The sequence below is a fragment of the Camponotus floridanus genome, unplaced genomic scaffold (assembly GCF_003227725.1).
Source record: "Camponotus floridanus strain SB8 unplaced genomic scaffold, Cflo_v7.5 scaffold91, whole genome shotgun sequence".
NCBI classification, from domain to species: Eukaryota; Metazoa; Arthropoda; class Insecta; order Hymenoptera; family Formicidae; genus Camponotus; species Camponotus floridanus.
The window spans coordinates 182,634-208,884 of NW_020229862.1; the positions used below are offsets into that span (position 1 = coordinate 182,634).

At 35.3% G+C, this 26,251-nt stretch overlaps 1 protein-coding gene across 4 annotated transcripts in view; it reads right to left on the bottom strand.

Moving 5' to 3' along the window:
• Positions 1 to 3,484: 3,484 nt before the first annotated feature.
• LOC105247868 (homeobox protein engrailed) overlaps positions 3,485 to 26,251 on the bottom strand; it is a 75,756-nt gene continuing 52,989 nt past the window's right edge. For 2 of the 4 annotated variants that reach the window (XM_011252304.3, XM_011252307.3), the window contains 2 exons: positions 14,024 to 14,029; positions 3,485 to 5,404 (listed from right to left, as the gene is read on the bottom strand). In XM_011252304.3, coding sequence (XP_011250606.1) covers positions 5,037 to 5,404; positions 14,024 to 14,029 — 374 coding nt within the window. In that variant the 3' untranslated portion in view covers positions 3,485 to 5,036. Of the gene's footprint in view, positions 5,405 to 13,908; positions 14,030 to 26,251 lie in introns of all 4 variants that reach the window. The other 2 variants (XM_011252306.3, XR_003123693.1) reach the window with 2 other exon arrangements.

Here is a 26,251-nt window from a genome sequence, read left to right on the forward strand (position 1 = left end):
CAAGATTTTCATGTTAAAATTAAATATATTTTCAAAATAAGAATGCCCTTTTTTTCTGTGTGTTTATTCCGCGATACCATTGTTACTGTTTAAATAAGAATTTACAACGTGTCTACACGTACTGTCGTAAGTGCTGAGCATTATCAGCTGTTACAATAATTAATCTAACAAGTGTAGGCACGGAAGTGTCTAAAAAAAATTTTGAAAAATTATTTTGAAAAATTAAAAAAATAAAAAAATTTTTTTGTTATTGTTGTAAAGTACTCTTGAAGCCATTTAACTGTTAATTTGAAATTTTTTTTTTATCTCTTATAGTTTTTGAAATATTCATCTCGAAAGAAAAAAACCGATTTTTTGAAAGGGGTGTTTTACCCCCTAGACAAGCGTATAGGTACATATAAAAAAATATGTGTGTTATTTTTGTCTAGAAAACAACATATTAAAAGCTCATCAAAATATTATTTCACATTCAGAGAGACTTGCGAGCTCTAGGATATTTAAATTATGTTCTCTGAAAATATAATTATCCGCGTAAATTAATTCATTAACTAATCTCTGATTATCTTCTCAAAGATATTTATTGCACAGTCGTCTTATTGAATAACAGGGATGCAATGGAACTCGTTTATTACTTTATGGTAAGAGAAATAAATCCGTTAATGTCTTCAATTTCCTGCTTCAATCAATTAATATAAGAAGGCCAGCTACACAAGCAGCAGGAAATATTTAGATAATGATCCCCGCGTTTTCTTATCAGTCTAATAACCGGATTAAAAAAATAGTATTATTGCTCCGACTTTACCGGGAACGATTGCAAGAGAGCGTTCATTATAGATGTAGTTAAATACGTCGAAGTCGTTATTAGCGAGCAGAGCAAAAAGCGATCTAATTTTACGTACAATGATTTATGATTAAATCCATCGATCGATAATTAAACGTGCGATTTTGAAAAGAAAACTCGTAGTCAAAAACGATTTGACGTTTAAAAGAATTCGATAAGTGGCCTAATTTTCAATGTCCGACTCTGCATTTGAATAGGCAGATCCCTATCGAGTGTCCAAAGTAGCAAAAGATCGTTGCACAAGCGAGACCCAACGAGATGGATGCATAATCGAGAGCCTGAGTCGCCCCTCCCCTCGTTCGCAAGGAATATACGCGTTTCTTCAAGAATGTCGAGAGCGGGTCGTCCGGGGTTAATGCCTGCATAAACCTCCCTAACGCGCATCCGCTTTTCTCTTGACTTGTATCTCATTTGTAAAGATTCCGGGACAAAGGAGCAGGAGCGCGCGATCGTCTTTATGGATCTGGCGTGGCGTTTGACCCCCTCGCCCCCTGTCCGAAGACACATCCACCGGACGTACGGACAGACAGAAGCGCGAGTCTGTCAAGTACCGCGATTCTAATCTGACAGGGACGTATTGGGCCTGCTGACCGGATCCCGAGGAGTCAGTCCGATCTTCGGCTATTATTAGTCACCGACGAGAGAGAGAAAGAGAGATACCTGGGCATAGATTTCCATACATTCCCGGCGCCGAAACGCGGTCGATTCCGGCATTTAATCGTGAAGTCCGAGCACGGAAAATCAACGCGGCGATGGATTCGAGGACGACTAGATTATTTAACCCTATGTAATATATGCTGTTTTGAGATTATATATAAAGTTTTCGAACAAGAAAATTGTTTGTAAGGAATCTTGACACGAAATATTCCTCATTTATGTAAATAGGAAACAAAATTGATGAAATTTCTGAATACAATTGAACGTTAATATTTATCACTTTCGTTTACAGTCTGTAAGATAAATTACGATTTAGTATAAATTATGCGAATCATTAATTTTCTAGATTTTACTAACTTTATTTCAGAATTATAATAATGACTAGGCATTTTTTTATATTCCGTTTTAAGGAAATTTTACTAGGTCAAGGCAAAAAATGTTGATACATCTAATCGTCGTAGCGAGTCTTAAAGAGAGCCATTTCTTCTCGTGGACAAGGGTAACGGAAGTCTAGTCGAAAGTGACTATCGTCGATTATTCGTCATGTCAGTCCTTCCACTCTGCGTAGCTTGTACGTTAATGTTACCTATTACTTACCGGTTGTCCCTTTTGACAGCTGCGTTCGAATTTCTCGATGTGTCTCTCGAATATCTTCGATTTTCAGCCTTCGAGAATTTTCGGTGACAACAATATTTGACATTCAATGATAATCTTCTACGCTAAATTTTAGCTAGTTTAATTTTATCTCAAATATAATTTCATTTTTATTCTACTAATAATTTTATGAGAATATGAAATATTTATAGAGCAAATATTATAATTGTTATATCATAATCATTTACTCTATAAATGTCTCATAATAATTATATTATTTTTAACCAACATTAATTTTGATAAAACGTTCCAGATAATAGATTCGTTATATATAATTTTTTTCAGGAAAATTCAATATTTTTCAATAAAAGTGATATAATAAAGAGATATACGAAAAATATCGGAGACAAAACAGAGTTTCGCAAGTGGACAGCGACAGAGCCGGGTTAAATGAAGTATGATACACGCGTTAATCTGATACCACTCACGATCAGCGTAACGCAACACACGCAACGCGTTTACGGTATAACGTAGGCGTGGCTGGCGTGATATCAACGATGGCCACCTTTTGACTGTAAATCAATCGATATCTCGTCGGCAGGAGGGGCCTTCCATGGAGTCCGCACGGTGTCTGAAACGAGCCGGGGGTGGAAAGCATGCGCCAAATGCTGAATGCGAATCGACCCGCCCCGTCGCTTTCATCCCTATAGAGATGATCCCCGACTATCTTTCTTGCTCTCGTTTTATATCACGTTAGTGTGGTTGAAAATATATAAAAAAATCTGTATCTGACGATTTTAAAACAGTTTTAATAGTGACACAAAAAGTTAATATTAAATAAACATAATTTAAAAAATTATTTCTATAAATTATTCTACTTGAAAATATAATTCTATTTATAATATATTAACAGTAATGATGTCTTACAACATGGTATGACCAATGCCTATATTAATGTAAAAGTCAGTTTATATTTGACTTTTACATTAATATAGGCAATTAAATTTATATTTGACTTATTAACTGTTTTAAAAAACTGAAGATATTTTTTTAAATATATAATCTTGATGGAAAGGATAATTTTAAACATAGCTTTATTATTAAAAAATTTGTTTGCAATTGTTTTAATTTTATAATCATGTTAATTTTTAGATAGATATGAAAAAGATTTGCAAAAACGTTTGATAAATCTAGTATTATTTAGATGTAATATGAAATGTTGTTTTTCGTTTCGGTGACACTCATTTGCATGTTGTAATCATCGATTGCGACATGTCTCGCAAATGACATGTCACATAATCATTTATCAATCAGACTTTCGATTTCGCAGCCGTCGTAGATTATACTTTACCTGAGCAAACGTTCACGTGACGGGGAGAGATAAGTGCTGATAAAATAAATCATATTCGATGGCTTGATAATTGGGAATATTTAATTCGAATTTAAATAATCTTACAAGTATCAGTTGTCGCGTGATCGTTCGTATGATCGCTACGATTCACACATATATGTAAATAAATAACTAAGTTATATTTTTAAACAGTCTATATCGGGACACGCCGCCGCTAAGTGATAAATTATGTACATCGCTCCGTCGATTACATATACAACACACCTATACATAGCTCATCTCTATTTGTGTGTGTGTGTGTGTGTGTGCTTCTCTTTCTATATATATAATATTCTATTGCACATTGCAATCACTCCACAGTTTTTCTTCGCGAGATATAATATCTTACATTTTTACAATAAATTAATGTAAAATCTATTTCCCCGCTCTTTCTTTTTTACTCGCTCGATTCCTAATCTTTCTCGTCGCGAGGCGATTCCGTACGTTTCGTGTAAATAATATTGCCGGAAAAATTACAAAAAATGGCACTTGTTAATCTCCTTCGTGAAAAATTAACCGCTGCATGCCATCGCAGTACGCTAATCGAACACATTTTATTTTTACTTTAAACTGGATCAAATTTTGTACGCGAAGATTACGCAGTAAGAATGAATATTCTTGTTGGAAATAAACTTTTATGACAATACAAAATATCCCGGAAAATCTGGTTGGATTTGCGGTATATCGTGTATCATTTTTCTGAAAATCAAAATCTGATCCAACCAAGTGGATGCTGCGATCTAGGAACGTGTGCCGTAGTTTTTATATTATTTCTTCTCGCCCCTTTCAAAGCGATGGCAAGAAACGGCGAACGACCGTAACTTATTTACGTAGCCATCTCGGTAACTAACTTTTTCTCACTTTTTTTCGATTAATTGTCGAACGAAGGCGAGCGACATACGCCAAATGCTGCTTTATCGGAAGCTCTAATTACAGAACAAGAATTCCTCGAGTTGATTCGTTTGCTGTCTAACGAGTTGCCACTCTAGTACATCTAACGAAATAAATACTCCAGTCTTTCATTTTAAGGAAGAAAAATGGCAGACCATAGGCTTTGGGCCCGCTCAGAAAGCTTTCCTTCTTACCATCTTTTTGGCCAATATGACTCTTCAAAGTATAATATAGGACATATTTATTTTCTTTTTTTTCTTAAATAACACGAAAATTTACACCGCTTTGGTTACTTATGACTTGCTTTCAAAAACTTGCATAATTGAAAAAATTAACAAAAATACTTTTTATGTATTCGCATTCTCTTTTGCAAAAATTATTCATTAAAGAAAAGATCAGGTCGAGATTTTAATATTGTCAAATAATTTTTAATTCGTATTTGAAAACATTTTTTATTCCAACTATCTAAGTGTATTTTAACTTTGCCAGAGATCCTATTTTTCCTTCTCTCCATTTTTTCTCAAAAATTCTCGCGCGAAGGATTAAAAGGAAGTAAAGAGGATAATTTGATTTTCGCTTATAGCATCTTTGGGGTCAGATACGAAATTTAGGGCTCAAAGTTACATACTAACATTTTGTCGTTTCTGTTTAAGTCTGCATACGTCATTTCGCTTGGAGCTCCGCAGCTTGTTCCTCCTCCTCTTTAGTGAGTGGTACCGTCGAGTGATTATAAAGTCCCTGTGCCATCAGCTGGAGCGCGAGAGGATTTTTCTGGCCGCTGGCCTTTTTGATTTTCGCTCTCTTGTTCTGGAACCAGATCTTGATCTGCGCCTCGTTCAAGCCCAGATCCCTCGAGAGCTGCTGCCTCCGTCTTTCCGTCAGGTATCGGTTCTCCGCGAATTCCCTCTTCAGCCTCGCCAACTGCTCTCCGCTAAACGCCGTCCTAGGACGTTTCTCTTCGGGAGTACCGCCGCCACGTCCGTCTGTCCTCTTCACTCTTCTCGTGCGCGGACCTGCAACACGGGATGATCCTAGCGTTAACTCATATCTGTCAATATTTTCATCCAAGGACATTTATGTAGGTAAAATTGAGTTTTTCGCAAGAAATTACGTCGCACTTAAACTAGTCAATGTTTTTTGTGGGAAAGATGGATACATAGATATATATTTTTATGTGAATACAAAATTTTCCTAAAACTTATTTCATGAAGCTGGCTTCTATCTCTCCGCAAATGTTATCTGATAAACTCAGATTCATGAAATAAGTTTCAGGAAAATTTTGTATTCACATAATCTCTTACAGATGACAATATGTGCAATATGTAAGCATTCCCTAGTAGCACAAACATTGGCAAAATATTGATATACCTCGGTTCAATATTGGTCATATTGGAAATGTCTCGGTCAATATTTCCCAATGTAAAACTAATATTGATTGTTAAAATGCAAGTGTTCTGCCAATATTGCCTATGATGACCAATATTGGCTACTAAATATAAATGTGTTGCCAATATATGGTTGCATCCATTATAATACCAATATTGGTTATAAAGTAAATGTAAATGTGTGCAAATATTGCACGTTCAGACATTATATGAGCTTCGCGTCGCCACTAGGTGGAAAACATCTAACCCGAGAATAGGATCTAAAGCATCTAAAGCAGTATATAAGACCGAGACACAGATCCCACGAATCACGACTTATCAGTCAAAGAGTGCGGCTTATTATAACCGCACCTCCTCTAGCTTTTGCAAGGAGCTCCATAAATTAATCACAGATGGTTAATTTTTTTTTATGGCGAATTCCATCATATATTAAAAACTGATCTATATAAAAAAATAAAATCAAACGTAAAAATATTTGGATATGTATAATTAGCCAATCTTGGTTAAAAAATGAAAATAATATATTCGTCCAATATTACAATTCAATATATTGGCTCAAAATGAAATCGCGTCTACTTTACAATTTCCCATGGGAAATATTGAATATATATTGTTAGCCAATATTGCTGCAATAAAGTGTGCTACTAGGGAAGGCTCAGATGTTAAGCAATAACTTCACATAATATCGCTGTATAAGGTCTCGTTCAGACATTGATTCAGCAAGTTTACACGCCGATAAATCTGAGAAATTAACGAACCGCCGGTCAGCAAGTTTTATGACAAGTTTTATTGTCTAGGCTGTCTCGAGTGTTTTTCCCTCGGCGTGTTTGCGCACCTCGGGTCTAGGTCCGGTTATGCGTGAGTGTCTTCTATAACAAGCCGGTTGCTTGGGAGGAGCCGGGGTCGGAAAGTTCGTCGACGGAATAAACGTCCGACTGGAAGGATCCTCCCGCCGAGACGAAGTAAATCCTTCGGTCTTTCGGTTCTTGCGTTATCCGCGCTGCGGATGTGCGTTCGCGCGGAATCATTATGACGTACCTGGCAGCGACGGTTTTAAATCACGCGCATTGTTATTGCCGCCACGTTGCGTGTCTTAGGCTGATGGCAGAGAACGAGACGTAAGCGCTTACGTCTCGTTCTCTGTCATCAGCCTTACGCGTGTATAAACACGCGCATTTCAGTCACCGCGGTGTCGTTATTTGCATGTTTGCTTGTTTATTGGCATGTTTTCTTGAGGGACTGATTGATTACGTAGGCGACAAAAATATAATGCTTACTCTTTTCGAATATCAAGATAAGAGGAAAAATGACAAAAAATCTTATAATTGCAGTAAATATGATTTTTCAGAGATAATTATAATTACAATTAAAATCTAAGAAAAGTATTTCAAATTCGACCAAGTTATTTGCTGAAAAATGGAGTCTCTGAAGTTAAATTTGTTTCAGATTGTCACGTATTCTGTGAAGAAAACACACGTCTCGCCCCCGCACACAAACAAGGGCCACGCAAATATGCGATTCTAAACGTGATTCACCCTTTTCCCCGCAGTGACTGCTTCTCTCTTGTGTGATTCCCGCACGATAATAATTCACGAGGTAAACACTGCGCACCGCCCCGCACGGCACGAACGTACCGAGGTTTATTCGCGCAGCACCGGCGGCTGTGTAATTGCGTATAAATCAAATCATAACGATCAACACCGGCGTTATCAGGCGGACCGATCTACTGAATATTCCGTGAAAATTTCGAGACCGCCGCGAATCATCGACTTTCGCGCGAGAAATCATACGTCGAAGGAAAGAACATACACAGAAAAAAGGACATTCTTGTTTTGAAAATATATTTAGTTTTAACATGGAAATCTTGAAATGAGATTATATTGCGTTAATTAAAGAAAAATATAATTGCTTGAATAATTGTTTACTTAAATGAAGCCATTTTATATTCAGTTCAATCAAGAAAAATATATTTTTTAGATTTAATTTTCTTGAATGGAAAAGAAACAATATTAGATAGAAAATAACATTTTTAAATCAAAGATAATTTTCTTAAAGTAGACTTAAATAATTATATATTCTTGAAATGACAATTACAATATTAAAATAAGACATAATATTATTGCGTATATACAAAACAATGAACGCGTTAGTTTAAGTATATAAGTTTTGATTTGACTATATTTTTTTTCTGTGTATAAATTGACATCTTTTTTTGGTATTTCAGATTGTATACGAATGGCTTCAAGCTATCGATCAACATTATACATTTATATCTGTCTTTAGAAGATAACGAAATAGGAGATTAAAAAAATGCGCGAAATTAATATGTTTTACATACAAAGATACAAATTATTACAAACAGTAGATATCAGTAAACGTGTTATATATTTTTAAAAAATATACCATTATTTATCTCATTTAAATCATTAAATTGTTTCTTGAAAATATGTAGAAATTATTTATTTAAAAATTTTATTTAAAAAAAGCAAAATTTTCGCTTATTCGAATTCAAAATTGACTATATATTTATCTTTATTCATATTATATATTAATATTATAATATATATTCGTATTATTTTATAAATGGCTCCTTTAATTTTCTCAAAGATATTATATGCTCTTTTGTGAACATGTCAGAAGTTATTAGTTCTAAATATTAATTTTTGTGAAAACCGTCGCAATGAGCATAAAATATCACAGGGGGGAGAATTATTCGATTACGATCTATTTACCGTCAAACAATTTATCTACGAAGTAAGGCTTTAACGATCGGCCGAGAGAGATGAGAAATTATAGGCTTGCGGAGTATAAGTTGCATTGCAAATGATAATTATCGAATGTTGTGTGTTGCGCGGTAGTATAAATTACTGTCGACCAACGAGGGTCGTCCGGCACGTATGAGTTTCGAAGTGAAAACGCGTTTTACAACGCGTAATCATTCAAAGCGAAGATCATAGTACGCAAGCTTTAAGTAATATTATCGGAAAAGCAGTTTGTTCCGCACGATCAAGCATCCGCGCGTCGAGACTTGAGTCGTTAGTTTCCCGTCTCTGATTGGCTCTTACAGACCGGCTCTTACGGCCGCGATCGATTTCTATACACACGTGTGTGGTCATAAAAAATCGCCGTAAGAAATTCATCTTCGTCGAATGGCTACTCGATGGCGTCTATAAAATATCTTGCAAGGTTGCGACTGCTCACCATGTCGCTATTTTTTTTGCCTCGTTTCCTCAGACACGTGCCGGTATTTAAATAGAAATAAAAAAATACTCTATCAACATACGTCGTGTTACACCGTGTTTATTAAATAGACGCGATATTTCATGCGAGCTTAATCGCATATCTAATCGGAAAGATTAAAAAAAAAAAAACTGTCGTCGAATTTCGTGACTTTCTCTCGGAACAAGAGTAAAATTTCGGTGCACATAAGGAAGCAAAATATATATAAAATATAAATAAAATATATATAATAAAATATAATTATAATAAATATAAATATATAAAATGTATATAGAATAAAAAATAAATATAAAATAAAAATAAATAAAATAAAATATAATTATAATAAATAAATATAAATATATATATAATAAAAATATATAAAATATAATATATATAAAATAAAAAATAAATATAAAATAAAAATAATATAAAATAAATATAAAACAAAAAAAAATAATTCTTGGAAACTATGCAGCAAATCGCCAAGCTTGCTCATAAGAGTGTAGTAGCCAGTTGCATTAACGCGTACCATCCTTGGCAGTTTTCTCCTCCTCAGGAATGACTGAGGTAACGAACAGTCGGCAGTCTAATTACTTAAGCGAAGCGGTCTCGTAGTCAAGCGTAGGAAACGGTGAAGAGCATCTCTCGCACTCTCCACGAACTCTCTTCTCCTTCACACCCTTCTCACTTACGGTAATCCCTCTCCAAAGACTCTCGAGGGTAAAACCAATAATGCTAAGACGCTCTCTCGCTCCTGTTAAGCGCAACCCCAAAAGCATCTCGAATACCGGCGACGCGCGGCTTCGCTAGAAACACTAATTTTCCTTGTCCTACTCCTCTGAGATAGACGTCAGCTCGTAGTTCGGCCTGTCAGTTTAATTACATTTTTTTCTGCCGAGTACAATCGTGCAACTCGCCAGGTGACATTTACATTGCTAATCAGCTGGATCGTATAACACGGGACACGCATTAAGTGATTAAAATAAAAATTCCAACAATACGTTGATTGCTCGTTTACATGCGAATCCTTTTATGATAAAACGCGTAACAAGATTCGACTTTTATACTTTGAGAATGAAAAGGTGTAACGAATTCTCAGGGTTAACGTCAATATAAATTACTAAAAAAGTTTACTTAAAATTTGGCGAAATTGGCTCCAAAAATTAGCACTATTTTTCTCGGTCTATTCTTGAGATAGATACGTCAGCTTCTGGCTTCCAGTTTCTCCTTCGGGCAACTTTCGCGTAACGAATTGACAGCGCTGTGTTCTACGACCGCCCTTTCAGTCCGCTACTCGACTTGCTCGTCACGTTGCTTTTAATTACATCCGTATCGGCAGAACCGAGAAGACAGCGCGGAGAGAACGAGAAGGGAGAGTAAAATGTCTAGAATTTGTTAAAAATGATCTGTAAATTACGATGGAATTCCGCGAGGAGCAAATGGCCGACGATCGTGTTCGGAGAGCGAATTATTTCGTATAGACATTAAAACGAAATTGATCCCGATGGAACGGGAATTGTAGAAAATTCGAACTATATGTATTTCGTGCAATTAGAATGTAACGCAACAGAAAGGTGTTGCGAGATTAATAACAGAACATTTCAGATATATTTAACCCAGTCTCTCTCGAGAAATATGAGAACATAAATTATCAGATCGCGAAAAAAGAACCTAAACGTAGAAAGCCAGATTGTAATAGCAATTGATTAAATTAGAAAGTGCGAGACAATACGCCAAGAATTTTAGAAAATTTACGCAGTCATGAATTAATAATAATCTCTCAACGCGTGGCTATCTCGCTTAAATCTCACATATTTCATCTTTTAGCGCGGATGTCAAACGTCGTTCAGGCCGTGATAATTATAAGGTTTAAGGGGATCCCTCATTGAAATGAACTTTTACATAATTACAGCGCCCTCATCTAATCCTCATCCCATATCTCTCTCTATCAGGTTATTTATAAACAAGTTACACTGCTTTTTCTACTCTATTGTACCGATATTTCAGGTACATATGGACCGAAATTTTTGGGCACATGCCATTTATTAATTAGACTACTAAACTCAATTTTCACAGTTCCATAAGTTTTTATTGTGCAGTCCACTATTGGGTATGCTATTGTTTTATGCATAAAAGTTACAAAACATTTATACAAGGCTAATGTTTTTATGAGGTGATAGCTTTAGATGCCAGGTTGATTTAAGAAGTCGATAAATAAATATATAATTTTATACTTTCTTTTCTTTCTCAGTATATAATCGGCTTCCCCGTGTCCTTTTGCATCTACACTTCAACCGTAGAAAAGGATGTTTAATTCTATGCAGGCAATAAAAAATGGCACATGCCCAAAAATTACAGTGTTTTGTCGATAAAAGATAGATTGAGAGATCCCCTTAAGAGCTTTCCGTATAAATCGAAAAATTGATAATTGTCGATGCAATTCTCTAGATTCTAGAATGGAAATCTCTCTGGGCCGATTAATCGTTTCTGGATAGATCAGACGCGACTATCCGTAATTAAGTAAGGGTAAGTGGTAGGCAAAGTGAGTCGTATGATTACGAATCGCATAGGCTTTATAACGAAACTGTCGAAGCGCCACTCGACTTGCTCGTCACGTCTTTTTTAATTGCGCGGTCACCATCGACAGATCGCCGGAAGGGAAACGTCAATGAGGCCAACCACGCACGATGATTGTAGCTGCGGATGTATTAAAATTGCGCGAAGTGATGCAAGTGACAAGCTGCGCGCTTGATGTACAAAGTTGTCCGGATGGAAAGCGCGGCCGCGTGTTCATTTGATTCGCATTTAAGTATTCATGACTCGAAGGCGGTTGTCCCCGGCTTGTCATCCGGTGTCATCCGATAATTACGGCGGCAATCTAGCTAACTGATCGCTTAATGATAAGCTTTCGTCGCGCGAAAGACAAGCAATAAATGATTATTACATTTTAATAAAGCGCGTTCATCGCATGAGAAGCGACTTTCTTCATTGCCCTTTTTTTTTTGCGATGTCGCTAAAATCTCCATCATGTACTTTGTGCTTTTTTCCCCTCATTTTTTTCGATCGATGCGTAAATATTATCAGATGCGTAAAGATTGATCAAATTGAAATGTATTTTTTCATCTAATTATTAATCATTTATAATTTCGAAAACATTATGATATACTTTTCTATTATATTATTTCTATTACATTATTTTATTCATATGATTCTATTACATATGATGTACTTTTCTATTATATATTTTTTGTAAATGTAATATATTCCAATAATTTTAATTATTATTATTACACATATATTGAAGTTAAGACATTAGTTGACGACCGTTTTGTGAAAGAGATAACGTTAGGTATAAAGTCATTTAATAATTAACGAGGAAAAGTCTTTCTCTTGTATTTATATTATTTTCTTCATTACATTCATTATTGGCCTGCCCAGTAATGAATGCATTGAACGTTAAATCAGCGTCCTGAAATTTATCACCGATAATTATTATCCTCGTTAAAAGGCAGCGGGTTAACAGAATGATATAAAGGAAGACGACGCGTCATTAAGTCATTAAGGCCATTGACTCGGTGTAATTGACGAAGACGCACTTTGGCCAATTTTCATCGATTAGTCGCGCAAACTCGATAATGACTCCAGCTACATCAAATAAAAGCGTAATGTAATAGTTAAAACGAGACCCTGATGTTAATTTTATATAAAATTTTGAATTTTAATCATTTTATTTCTTTCTCTTTACCATGTTTTCCTATTATCTAGAAATACTTCCTAAATTATTTAATCGGATATGGTATTTAATTTAGATGGCAATAAAATTAAACAGAAAAAAATACCGATAAAGTATAAATAATTATAAGTAACGAAAATATCGAAGCTCAAAGATTGGCCGATCAGAATCGCGTTTTCTCGTCGGAACGATCGACTAACCGTGCAAATAGCTGCGAGATCGTTTGAGAAGAGCTCCGAGAGTCGATCGACCCGTCTTTTCCGTGAATCTGATCGCTCTGTCCTTGTGCAAGTTATACGTCGAGATATAGAAACGAGCTCGGAGCCGTGAGTGGAGTCGCTTGAGTTATGACTGCGACCATTACTTGGGACAAACGAGGCTAAGCGTGTCGACACGAAGCCGAGCAGGCGGCCAGCAGGTCTTAGTCGATTCTCCCAAGTCATTCCTCGACTTACAAGAATTACGAGAGCTCCCTCGATTTCTCTCTCTCTTTCTTTCTCGAGTCGCGAGGTTCTGTCGAGTGCACGCAGCTCCCGATTGACAGTTTTAAGGCCCCATCGTTGACTCGTATCCAGGCTCTCGTTATCCAGGACGCGAATTCCGCATAGACGCTTTATGTATTTCCTACGTTCGCCGCGAGCAAATATACGATATCGCGAGCAGAATAGCGATACCTTGTAACCCACATTTTCGAATTATTTATGTTGCGAGGTTTTTGCGATTTGCAGCTGTTCTCGCTGCAACGATGGTATTTTAAGAGCATAAATGGCTAGAATACGTCGGGATGAAGTATGACGAGAAAGGAAGTTTATGGCAGTGCGTTGAAGAGGATATTAATACTTCTCCACTTAAAAGATTTCATTTTGAGTCAAGTTATAGCATAAGTACAGAAAATGGAACAAAGTAGAAAAGTAGGTCCCTAGAAGGTTAACTAATACAAATACTTTTATGACTGCTCGTAAAAATAATAATATATCTCTTGAAATAACCACGATACTTTTAATTAAGACTAAGTAAACGTATCGTTAATCTACATTAATTTAATTATGTAATAACGTCATATGTTGAAATCGCAAAAAAAAAATGGAAGTTAATGTCGTCTTACGTTTTGATGAATCGATAAAGCACTGGATATCCATACGCGTCATTGAGATATCGATTAAACGCAGAAATGTCAGCGATCGGGCAAGCTTACACAATAAGCGTAATAATGGCTTCTTTCAGAAAAGCTCACGTTCCCCGATGCCATTTCGTCATTAGTCTCGTCTTAGCCCGAGCACGGCTCGTAACCGCCGTGGGTCGTTACTTACTTCGTCCTGAGAACAAAAAAGAAAAAACACACCAATTAAAACTCCTGTCCTACTGTACGTACAACTTCATTAAATACATTTTACATTTATTCATTCCAGACACAGAAAAAAAGGACATTCTTGTTTTGAAAATACATATATTTAGTTTTAACATAGAAATCTTGAAATGAGATTATATTGCGTTAATTACAGAAAAATATAATTGCTTGAATAATTGCTTACTTAAATGAAGCCATTTTATATAGTTCAATCGAGAAAAATATAATCTTATAATTTAAGATTTAATTTTGTTGAATGGAAAAAAGAAACAATGTTAGATAGAAAATAACATTTTTAAATCAAAGATTATAATTTTCTTAAAACAGAATAAAATAATTATATATTCTTGAGGCGACAATTACAATATTAAAATAAGACTATAATATTGTTAAAATTTAAAATTATTAAATTCTTCTAAGAAGATTATAAATTGTTGCGTATATACAAAACAATGAACGCGTTAGTTTAAGTAAGTTTTAACACTTTTTTTTCTGTGGAATCTTCTTTTTCTCATACAAGATGTCAGACATTGTTAATGCAAATATTAAATGTCGATATTGAATGAAAACTCTATATAAGAAATTTTTAATTCTCTTAAAAATAATCTCTCTTAAAAATAACAAAAATATACATATAATTATTATATTAAATTATAATAATTATATTAAAGCTTCAATTTTATTTTATTAAGTCGATATTTATACATGTAAATTTTAGGACTTTTCGTTTGCTTGAAATATTAAAATGCCGTTTGTATTATGTAAGGTTTGCATCTGCTCGCAATTGGATCTCCCACGAGATTTTTGTTAATGTGTTTCGAGTTAATATCTACATCTATAATCTATATCTAATCGCATGAAAAGTGTAATCATTTGGTCTGTGGCTATATCCATAACTATAAATAATGATCACTCGTCGATCGTTAGCCGAGCATTTACGTTTCCACGGGCCATTAACTCGTTTCCATTAAGGCGCGGCCTTGCCTATCTCTTTTTTCTTATCGCCTTCTTTTCGTTCATTTTCTTCGCATTTTTACATACATCTAAAATCGCTTACCATTCGATTTTAGATGCACGGCACATGTAACTTTATATTACAACAATTTCTGAATATGATATTTTTTAAATAATATTAAATTATTAAAATAATTAAATTTATTTAATTTGAAATAATATAAAACATATTGCCAATTTTTGCGTGTAAAAAATATTTTCTGAGAAAATTATTATCATTAAAAATCATTCTAATAAAATAATAATATCCATTTTATGTGAAATTTAACATCACAAACTATTAAATTACTTGAAGATTTGATTTTTAAGAGATATATATTTTAAGAAATTTTTTTATTTTGAAGAGAGAGAGAGAGAGAGAGAGAGAGAAAAATTAAAATTTTAAATGTAATAAGATGCTGTGAAATGTATAAAAAAGATTTGCAAAATTTGCAAGAAAATTGAACACAGAAAAATCTTTTTTTTTAAGATGAATTCTTTTGCATAATAAGCATCAAAAGTTACGAGCAAAAGACATTTGCAAGCAATACGTAGTTCAAAAAGACGATTAATGGCTTCATTGCTACGCCTTCGATGCAAAAGTACCGGTTCTGCCAACGAGACCGCCTCTTTCTTATCCGCCTCGTCATTTATACATCCAGCTTCCGATCTTTCTCTCTCTGATTTTGTTATCTATTCTCTTTGCAAAACCCGATTAAGAATATATTTTAAGCAACGTAAATTTTAGTTCAGTCTTTAATTATCGACTGTGATTATTTGTCATTTCTTATAAATCTACAATTAGTTGATATTTAGAATCATATCAAAATGTTCATTATCACGTTTGTATTTTATTATGTATATTATGTAATACGTATATATTTATTATATATGTATTTTTATGACCGTATCATTTATTAAGTTGTCCTGTGGCGAGAAAAATTTGTATCTTGGATGGTGTAAACTTTTAGAAAGCATCGATTCGTACTAGATCCAAGTGCTTACATGGCGAGACAGGAACTATAATCCCTCACGTCTTTTGCCATTTAGATTTCATGTAACCTCGATGTTATCTCGGGAGGAAAGTCACTTCGTAAGGATCATTGCGCTCCGACGTACAGTCACGATCGCTATATTGCTACACGGCATCGTGTCTTATTGTGTGTTGTAGGCGTTTGACCGGTACCAGGAGATCTTTATCGGGTCCTCTCGTGATTATTATTATTATTATTATGTTATATAGGGATTACTTGCAGTCTCCTATTCCCCCTCTAACGAAGCGATAGGCATCAAGAGCCAGGTTATCGCGGAGATAAGCGTGCGAGGTTTCGCGGGTTAATGTTACCGACGAAATAATTCATCAGGCGCGGGATTATTCGCAACATTGTTTCTCGTATCGTGGAAAAGCTTGATATGCACCGTTAATAATTATTACGTTACGCGGATCGAGTTATCGCGCAGATCATCGATTGTCACGTTGCGATTATATCGTTTAGCATTTACCTTGTCTTTCGGGATGAAAACACGAGAAGAAAAGCACGTGCGCGAAACTCCGGTAGCTGTAACCCTTTTAACGCGCTGGTGATTATTGTAAAGGTGAGTTGTAGAAATTCGATATACAACGAAGTATATTTACTGAACGTAAGATCTTGATCACAGAATAATATTGTAATCATTTTTACAAAGTTAAGAATATCTTTTAGAAAGAGATTTCGCAAGAAATGTTTTAATTTGTATATTTTGTTTAGAATTTAAAATCATAGTGTTTATTCTGTCTTCGATTGAAAATGAATAATGTAAAATGTGAAATATTACGTGTGAAATATGCAATATTGACTACGACAATATAATATTGAATATCAAGATGGAAATTTTTAATACAAGCTGTGTCATTTCTTTGTCTCATACATAATTTTTAAATTTTTAGAACTTGTAATATGCACAGAAAAAAGGACATTTTTGTTTTGAAAATTTATTTCGTTTTAACATGAAAATCTTGAAATGAAGTTATATTGTTAATTAAAGAAAAATATAATTGCTTGAATAATTGCTTACTTAAATGAAGCCATTTTATATAGTTGAATCAAGAAAAATATATTCTTATGATTTAAGATTTAATTTTCTTGAATGGAAAAGAAACAATGTTGGATAGAAAATAACATTTTTAAATCAAAGATTATAATTTTCTTAAGATAGAATTAAATAATTATATATTCTTGAGACAATTACAATATTAAAATAGGACTAATATCGTTGAAATTTAAAATTATTAAATTCTAGGAAAATTATAAATTATTGCGTATATATACGAAACAATGAACGCGTTAGTTTAAGTATATAAGTTTTGATTTGATACTTATTTTTTTTGTGTGCAAAATCATAGAGAAATATAGAGCAAACATTGCGAAAAGAAAAACATGTTTAAGAAACATGACAAGTGAATAGATTTATCTCGATACGCATGATTTGCGTCTTTGAAGTCTATCTTATGATTATCGATTTATCGGTTATTAGCTTGCAAGAAAATTAATAACATTTTTATTAGGATAGTATAATTACGATAACAACATCGTTTTCCCGCCAAAAGATATTTCAGACACCAACGATGACGATTAATCGAATTAAAAGTGTCACGGGTCTTGGGAGATATTTTTGACACTTGAGATTTTGACATCTATACATATAAAAAATTCCCATCTAACAATTAATATTATCTTTAGAACTCTCTAAAGTTTCTAAAAAAAATTACAGATATACGTAAAATAAAATTTTAAAAAATTTGGATCTAAATAAAATGTTTATCGCTTTATCAAAAACACCAAGAGCTTTGTTAGATCCTTCGTTTCATTACGTGCAATTTATTATTTCGTTAAATTTCTGTATTAAATAAAGACGAGGGATATTAAGGTCGAGATGCAACTCTCGTCTCGCTCGCGGCTTACTTCTGATAAAGGCTGCGTATTTCCGTGTGCGTTTTTTTCGTACATTCTCTTCCGTATTATTTCTCCGCACGTGCAGTCCGTTTCCAACCGTATTTTCAAATGCATGACATTATCGTGCCTCGTTGAACGCGTTGAGATATAAGGGTAAGGAATGCTACGTGTGATTGCTTGTGCTATCATAAATTATATTCCCCCTGGCGATTTTCTGTTAGATGCATATTTGACATTTAACCCTCGAGATTTATTTTAAAGTAGATAATATCAACTTTGCCGACTAATTTATGGAAATTGATTGAATTCAAAGACGGCTTCTTATACTTTTTATCACGCTATATATTCTAATATATATATATATATATATATATATATATATATATATATAATATATTTTTTTTCTTTCTTATTTCTCATGATTATTGTATGTATATATATGTAAGCATGAATATCAACAGAAATTATCAAATAGTAATCATTCCATTGTGTTTTAAATTGTAGCATATCGCTATGTGCATAACGCGAATGTTCTTATCGGCATTTCTTTAATTAAAGACAAGCTATAATGATTATTTCCTTTCTCTTTGGAATACAAATGCGCGTGATTAAATACATCATATCGAGACTCGCATTCTCAGATCGGCTGTAAATGTTTTCTCAACAGATACTTCCAATAGGATATTAGATTTTAATCGTTTCTCTCCTCATCGAGATCGTTTCCTGACGCGTAAATTTAGCAATTTGATTAAATCCATGGACACGTTTCTCGTACACTTTCCCTCGGTCGGAGTCATGTTTATCTGATCCCCGGTCGAGTCAATACAACGAGAATGCGGTGCAATTAGTATCTCATTAGACAGCGCGACTGTTCTAATTTCTTAGTTTCGCATTAGAAACGTCACTCCGGCGTGGAACGTAACGTGACGTTCCCTCGTGCCTCTCTTCGGCTTCTCTCTCGCTGGCTCACCCTTCCGCTCTATTACGTTCCTTCGGCTTCTCCAAGCATGTGGCGAGGAACTTGGTGTACGCACCAAAGTAAACTACCACCACTCTGCTTCTCTTATATGGTGATTGACGCGAGCCGAGTCGGTTATGTGTTTACCGTTTGGTTCAAAACGCATGTTATTGAACCGATGACATTCCGCGATACGTCTTTTTAAGAAGGAATAAAGAACGTTTTCCTATTCCATCAAAATTTAATCATAATTAACCAGTTCACTGATAATGGCCCATATATAGCCAAAAAAAAAGTGCCACAACTGGTAATGGCTCATATATGTCCACTATGAATACCTTTGTCAATTTTCAACGGATTTGCATGAAACTTGATACACCCATTTTTCGGGTCGCTGATGACAAATTTGGGATTACAATTTTAAAATTCAAAATGACGGAATTAGTATGGTGAATTAATTTTGTTATTCTATTATTATATTTATTATTCCATTAGAGAAGATTCAAATTCGATATGTTCAAGTTTGAATGTCTTGAACTAATCCATTATCTGACCAAAAGACGAGTGTGATATATTTCCATAATAGAATATCAAAGTTATCCACTAGAAACCGCTATTGGATCTGCCAGTTTAAATTTTGCAATTTTGTCTATAGATTCATCATAAGAGACTCGAAAAACTCGAACATATTAAATTTGATATTCTCCATAATGAAATAAAATTAGTTCGCCATATTCGGCATTTTAAATTTTGAAATTTCGACCTTTATTCGTCATCAGCGACGCAAAAAACCTCTTATAGGTAAACTTTCATGTAAAATACGAATTTATGCTATTATTGCTCTCACCAATTTTGGCACAAAACGTTGATTTCGGATGTACAAGTGAACTGATTAAGCAGATATGAAACTGCCTCTCCAATTTGACATTTAATAATTTGATTTTATCGCAACACTTATACACCTATTATTTATTATACAAAGGAATCGTCTTACTGTAAACGGCTTCCTTATGTAAAATTAGTAACGCTCATGCCATGACGGAAATCGCAAGAATAGACCGGCTCTTTATCACTGTCTTCTCTCTGCGTTCGACTCTGCTCTTGGCGAGCCACGTGCCTAAGAAGTCGGCGCTGCTTGATGTAAACTATCGCATTTGCTGAAGCAGCTCGAGCGAGCGAAACGAGGCCGCGAGTGCGCTCTCGACATTGTAAGCGGTGAATTGATATGAGATATGACTAGGTAAAGACACGCGACAGGCCCGTGACGGAAGACGAGCACGATGAGAGGTGACGTTAAGAGAAGAGACGAGCGAGCGAGGAAACCGGATGAGAGGAGAAGAAAAGAAGAGAAAGAAAACCAAAAAAAAAGGGAAAAAAAACGAGGGAAAAGATCGAAAAACCGGAATCTAGAGCGAGGCGAGACGTGCGGAAACAAACAAACACGCGGAGCCTTTCGTTCCGCGCCCGGTTAAATATAGGAGACGCATTCGAATAATAAATGACGGCCACGCATTAGCGTGCGGTTAAACGAGCGTGTAAGTAGAGAAAGAGAGAGAGAGAGAGAGCGCGTTGAAAGATTGGCGCGAGCGAAATGCGTTTCCATTATTTCCGGCGAGGCCGGTGGATCGCGCTCTTTAAACAACGCGTATACGAAAACGAGGGGGAGGGGGCTAGGAGAGAGGCGCGGATGCGTAAGCGTGGTGGAGGATAATTATGGAAGAAGGATGATTTGTAGTAATTAGCATATATATGAAACTTGATGATGCTGCATATATGAGATGCGCCTCGCGTATTTACATATTTATGCGCGTATTTGTAAATGTTGCGTTATGCCGACGGGGGCCTCCTTAAAGCGGTCCTTTTCGACCGGACGTCGACATGATGCGGATAGATACCGGGATGGGCGAGAGTCTCGAACGAGGTTTATAGACTCGATAAGGAGTTTCGAGGCTCTAAAAGTTGAATACATCTTCTTGGTCGATAATTTTATCGAGGTACCGCGTATTAAAAATGTCAAGTAACGCGCTTGTTTATATGTAAACTTAACGATATCGTGGTCTTAGCATTTTCGAAGTGAATAATGAGATCGTGTTCTGAAAGTTATATACAGGGTGTCCCGGACCTAACGAGTCAGCCGTTGATGGTAGATTCCTGAGAGCATTTGGAGACGAAAATTCTAATACCAAAATGTTGAGGGAGACTTCATAAAAATGTTCAAACTACTGATTACTGTCGCATCGAAGAGATAATCGCGCTCATTGCAGAATTCTATTTTTTATTTTATATTGATCCCTCTATCGATATCGATATTATCGCACTGTACGCGGACTCCTTGCGCCATGTCCCTGAGCGCAGAAGAATGTAACGCGCCGATTGGTAATCTGGAATCCTTTGTAGCGCCGAAACATCTTCCTCAACATTTTGGTATTAAGCTTTTCGTTTCCAAATGATTTCAGGAATCTACCATTATTGGCTAATTCGTTAAGTCTGGGACACCCTGCATAATCATTTGAGAAATTGAGCGTTTATTAACACATCGAAGGGATAACTCAATAATTCATTTAATCGGATCCAAAATACCTGCAGTGACATCGAGACTAAAGAGCAGAGAGTCGACGATCTTTCAGACAAGCGTAAGGAATCGCGTAAAATGCGAGGAGATAAATTATTTATTGTTCGCGCGCAAGCTTGACGATCCGCGAACCGCAATGATTCCGCGCTCGCCTTATACGTGCATGAAAGACGACCACGCGTGTGTAGGCGTGCGCTCGAACGGTAATTTACCTGCGTGCGCACGACGCAATTCGCAGCCGGGGCACGATGGAGACGAGCGCGTGTGCGTCCGCGGAAGAGCGAGTGGAAGCGGGCGATGCGAGGATGCGCGAAGGACGGGAGGGACGAGGAGAGACGTAAGAGAAAGGGTTACGAGGAGGAGGAACACAGAGACAGGGACGAAGGGACAAGGAGAGGACTGACGAAACGACGGGAGCGGGAGAGAAGGAGATAACCGCGGGGTCGGGCCGGGTGGTTGAAATTAATGTTGCCCGCTTAATTGGAGCCACCGAAGAGTGTGCGTGTGGCCCAAGCGGTTCTCAACCCGTGTTTTCGGTATGTCTTCCCGTCCCTTGAACGCGTTCGACAATAGCCGCTACATTTTCGATACTTTTAATTACTTGCCCCCCCGAATCATAGTTGTGCGATATGATTTTTGGATATTTCGCGTAAATCGATATATTAAAATTTGTATGTATATGGGAATAATATGAATAACATAGAGATATATTTGTAGAAAAAGCTTTTACAATTAATGATACTAATGATGTATAAATATACTCCTGGACAAAATTCACGCATAATTTTTTTCTTCACCTTTTCTTTAAAAGCTGATTAAATTTTGATATTTAAATTTTAATGAAAATTTTAAAGAAAAAGAAATTATATTAATTTTGTCCAGGAGTATATATAATACTTATTTTCTTAGAATTATATTTTCTTTGTTGCAGTATTTTTTATACAGCTGTAAATCTATTTTTTAAACGCAATTGCAAATTTATATAAAATATTTGATTTTACGAGATAAATGGATTCATCTTTAATGATGCATCTTTATTTTTTCAAAATGATTTTAATCAATGTAGATTGCTCTGTAGATTTCGTACGTAGATTTAGAGATATTTCTCGCTATAATATCGCGACGGTAATTTGAGAGAAAGAAGACGCGCTCTCGAAAATTTGAGTACCGACAGCGAGAAAGTAGCAAGAAGATGGTTCGCGAGCAGGTTCGCAGCAGGTGTTTGTGCCGGGTGTGCCGTGCAAATATTACAAGCGTTTCGAGTCTCCTCGTCTGATGATTTCTGTACTCTTTTACCCAGATGAAGTTGATCCTCTACCAACTACTATCTTGGAGATCCGTTCACATATCCGAGCTTTTTTGCATCGTTACACGATACTGCTTATTTGTGTCCTGATTGCAGCAAGAACAGCGCTATCGTCAGCATTGTTGAGAAAAATAAAGTCGCAACGGATGAGATAAATGCACTGTAATTATACCTTTCGATTATGTTTCATCGTCTCGCGATACTACAGAAATATCTCTTAGATGTTTCAAGAAGAGTTGTGTTTCTCACAATTCAAAACACAATAGGAGTTATAAATTATTGTGAAGGACGAGATAGATTTACATATATAGATTGTAAGTATCTGATTCTCTAATATATGCCATGATCTTATTGTATTTTATTTTTACAATTCCAAGCACGCACATGCTATCTTACTAACGTCTTATTGCAACACGACGAGAAATAAATGACACATGTGACTTTTCATTACAATTCCTTTCTGATTTCAAATCGTTACTTTTCAGAATAAACCTTGACATTATTGAACGTTGCAGTTTTCGCTGTAATTCGAGAAATGCTGCGGCATCAACGATTAATTAAACCATGACAAGAAATGATTCTATATTCTTACATACACGTGCATTCCATCTCGTCGCGATACTATTTTTACACAGGTTACACATCTTGATATTACATCCACAGAAAAAAGGACATTCTTGTCATTCTTGAAAATATATTTAGTTTTAACATGGAAATCTTGAAATCAGATTATACTGCATTAATTAAAGAAAAATATAATTGCTTGAATAATTGCTTAGTTGAATGAAGTCATTTTATATAGTTCAATCAAAAAAGATATATTCTTATGATTTAAGATTTAATTTTCTTGAATGGAAAAGAAACAATGTTGGATAGAAAATAACATTTTTAAATCAAAGGTTATAATTTTCTTAAAGTAGAATTAAATAATTATATATTCTTGAAGTGACAATTATAATATTAAAATAAGACTATAATATTGTTGAAATTTAAAATTATTAAATTCTTCTAAGAAGATTATAAATTGTTGCATATATATGAAACAATGAACGCGCTAGTTTAAGTATATAAGTTTTGATTTGACACTTATTCTTTCTCTGTATCGAAGCAAACTGAGTCATCGATGCGATTCTTCACATGTGACTAGTGACAAGAATACATCCGGACGAGAGAAATAAACTTCTGGAAATCGCGAAGGTTATACGTCCATCATTATTATTCCTTGACAGACCGAGATGGACAGGGAGCGGAAAATAAAATAACATTAAATTAAATTAAATTAAAAAAGAGAGCGCGAGAGAAAAGGAGACGTCGCCATTCGTATCCTGCCGCTCTTGTCGCCGATCCTCATCTCGCGAATGTCGAAAGGGGGACTCTCTCGACCCTCACTTATTGTTACTTACGGCTTACGGGGTTTTGGCACGCGAGCGGAGCTAATGTGTTAATATAACGTATGGGGGACTCGCCGGCGCGTATCCGCGCCTACGTAAGGACACGTACACGCACGCACGCCGGGCATGCGTCGCGCCATAAAATCGACCCACCCGATCGTCGCCTTGCCACCATTTCTGTCGTCGAATTGCGCCAGATTGTATTCATGAAGGTTAATCGTTGTTCGTCTCTCGGTAATTGCGGTGACACGTTCCTTCCCTCGTGTTAGCGTCCGTACGAGACGATCATCTCGTCACGTCTCACTCTATCCTCGCTAGATCAGTCTATTGACAAACCCAGAGAAACCAAAATTCTGACAAGATATCGGAGTTTTAAGACATCTTCGAGCGAATCGATTATTTATTAATAATTTATATCATGTATCGATTCGCTCGAAAATTTTTTAATAATTTTTTAAATAATTTTTTAATAATTTTCTAAATTAATTTTTTAATTTTTAATAATCAAATTATGTAATATTTATACTTTTAATAAAATAAAGGAAACTGTTAATTTTAATATAAATTATTTATTAATAATTTATATTATTAATAATTTAATATAAATTATTAATAAATAATTTATATTAAAATTAACAGTTTCTTCTATTTTATTAAAAGTATAAATATTACATAATTTGATTATCTTCGGAATAGTATAATTTGCAGACTAAAAGTGAGCGCCTCTGACTGTTACTTGTGAGCAATTTGTAAGCTCCTTCGCCTTACACGCGGTCTTAATATCCGCTTCATAGATCATCAACGTGTATCGCGCGGGCGGGCGTTTCGTGGCACGATTTTACGATCGGAACGATGTACACATTCGCGGCCATTATATACGATGAAATTTCCTCTCTTTTTTTTTTGTCGTACGCGCGTTCGCGAACGACGACACTGTCGGTCACGCGACGATTGGTCACGAAGACGAGGAACGAGAATAAAATCTCGGGCTCTCCCGTTGCGTGGGACGCATCCCCTTAAATTTGCCCGCTCTTAAATCAGTCACGACGCATCGCGCTGATCGTCCTATTAATCGCGATATCCACGCGTATATCACGGCGCACGTGTCCTTGTATTTGACGCGGCACTAAAAATCGGCCGCATGCTCGTAGCATCGAAAGAGGTATCGAGATTTTCGACTGACACGAGACGAGACGTGACTTTCTTTATAACGCAATAAAATTCGAAATGACGAAGACAAGCATTCGTGTTTATATCTACGAAATAAAATAAAATTCTCGGGGAATATAACGGACACAATGATTTATTTTAAAAAATAATTTTAATTAATTCCTTTAATATAGGTCAAAATAAAATAATTAAAATAATTAAATATATAATTAAAATAAAATAAATATATTTAAAATATAATTAAAATATAATTAAAATAATTAAATGTATAATTAAATTAAAATACAAATGTATTTAAAATATAATTAAAATCAAAATAAAATAGAAATAAAATAATTTATGCAAAGATACGCGGAAATAATGTAAGACTAACACTTCCTCAAGATGTGATTTCCCTTGTATCGTACGCACACATGTATGTACCGCTATTTACAAGACTCGTTAGACGATGTCCGGATTTTTAAGGACTTGTTGAACAATCAAATGGGCTCTTCGAATGGGTGTGCTTGGTCCCAGACGGGCGGGCCCCGTCGCGGAGGCGGAAAGGCGCGTAGGCGTTGCGGCGGATGCAAATTGGCCACATCAGATTTCGACGATACATCTTAATTTCCTGGCCCGCCAAAAGTACCGGCTCGTGCCAACCGCCAAATTTATGAAAGATTTCGCACGATATAGTAATAAAGAAAGAATTGTGCAAAAGGAACGTGACATAATTATTTAAAAATGGAATTCAAATGTCTGCAACTTTTAGAGATGACTTTTTTAAAGATGAATACTAGATTTTTTAAATTATTGTTTAAATTCAAAAGCAGAAAAATTGAAATTAGAAAAAAATTAAAGAAGAATAAATATAAGAGAGAGAATAGA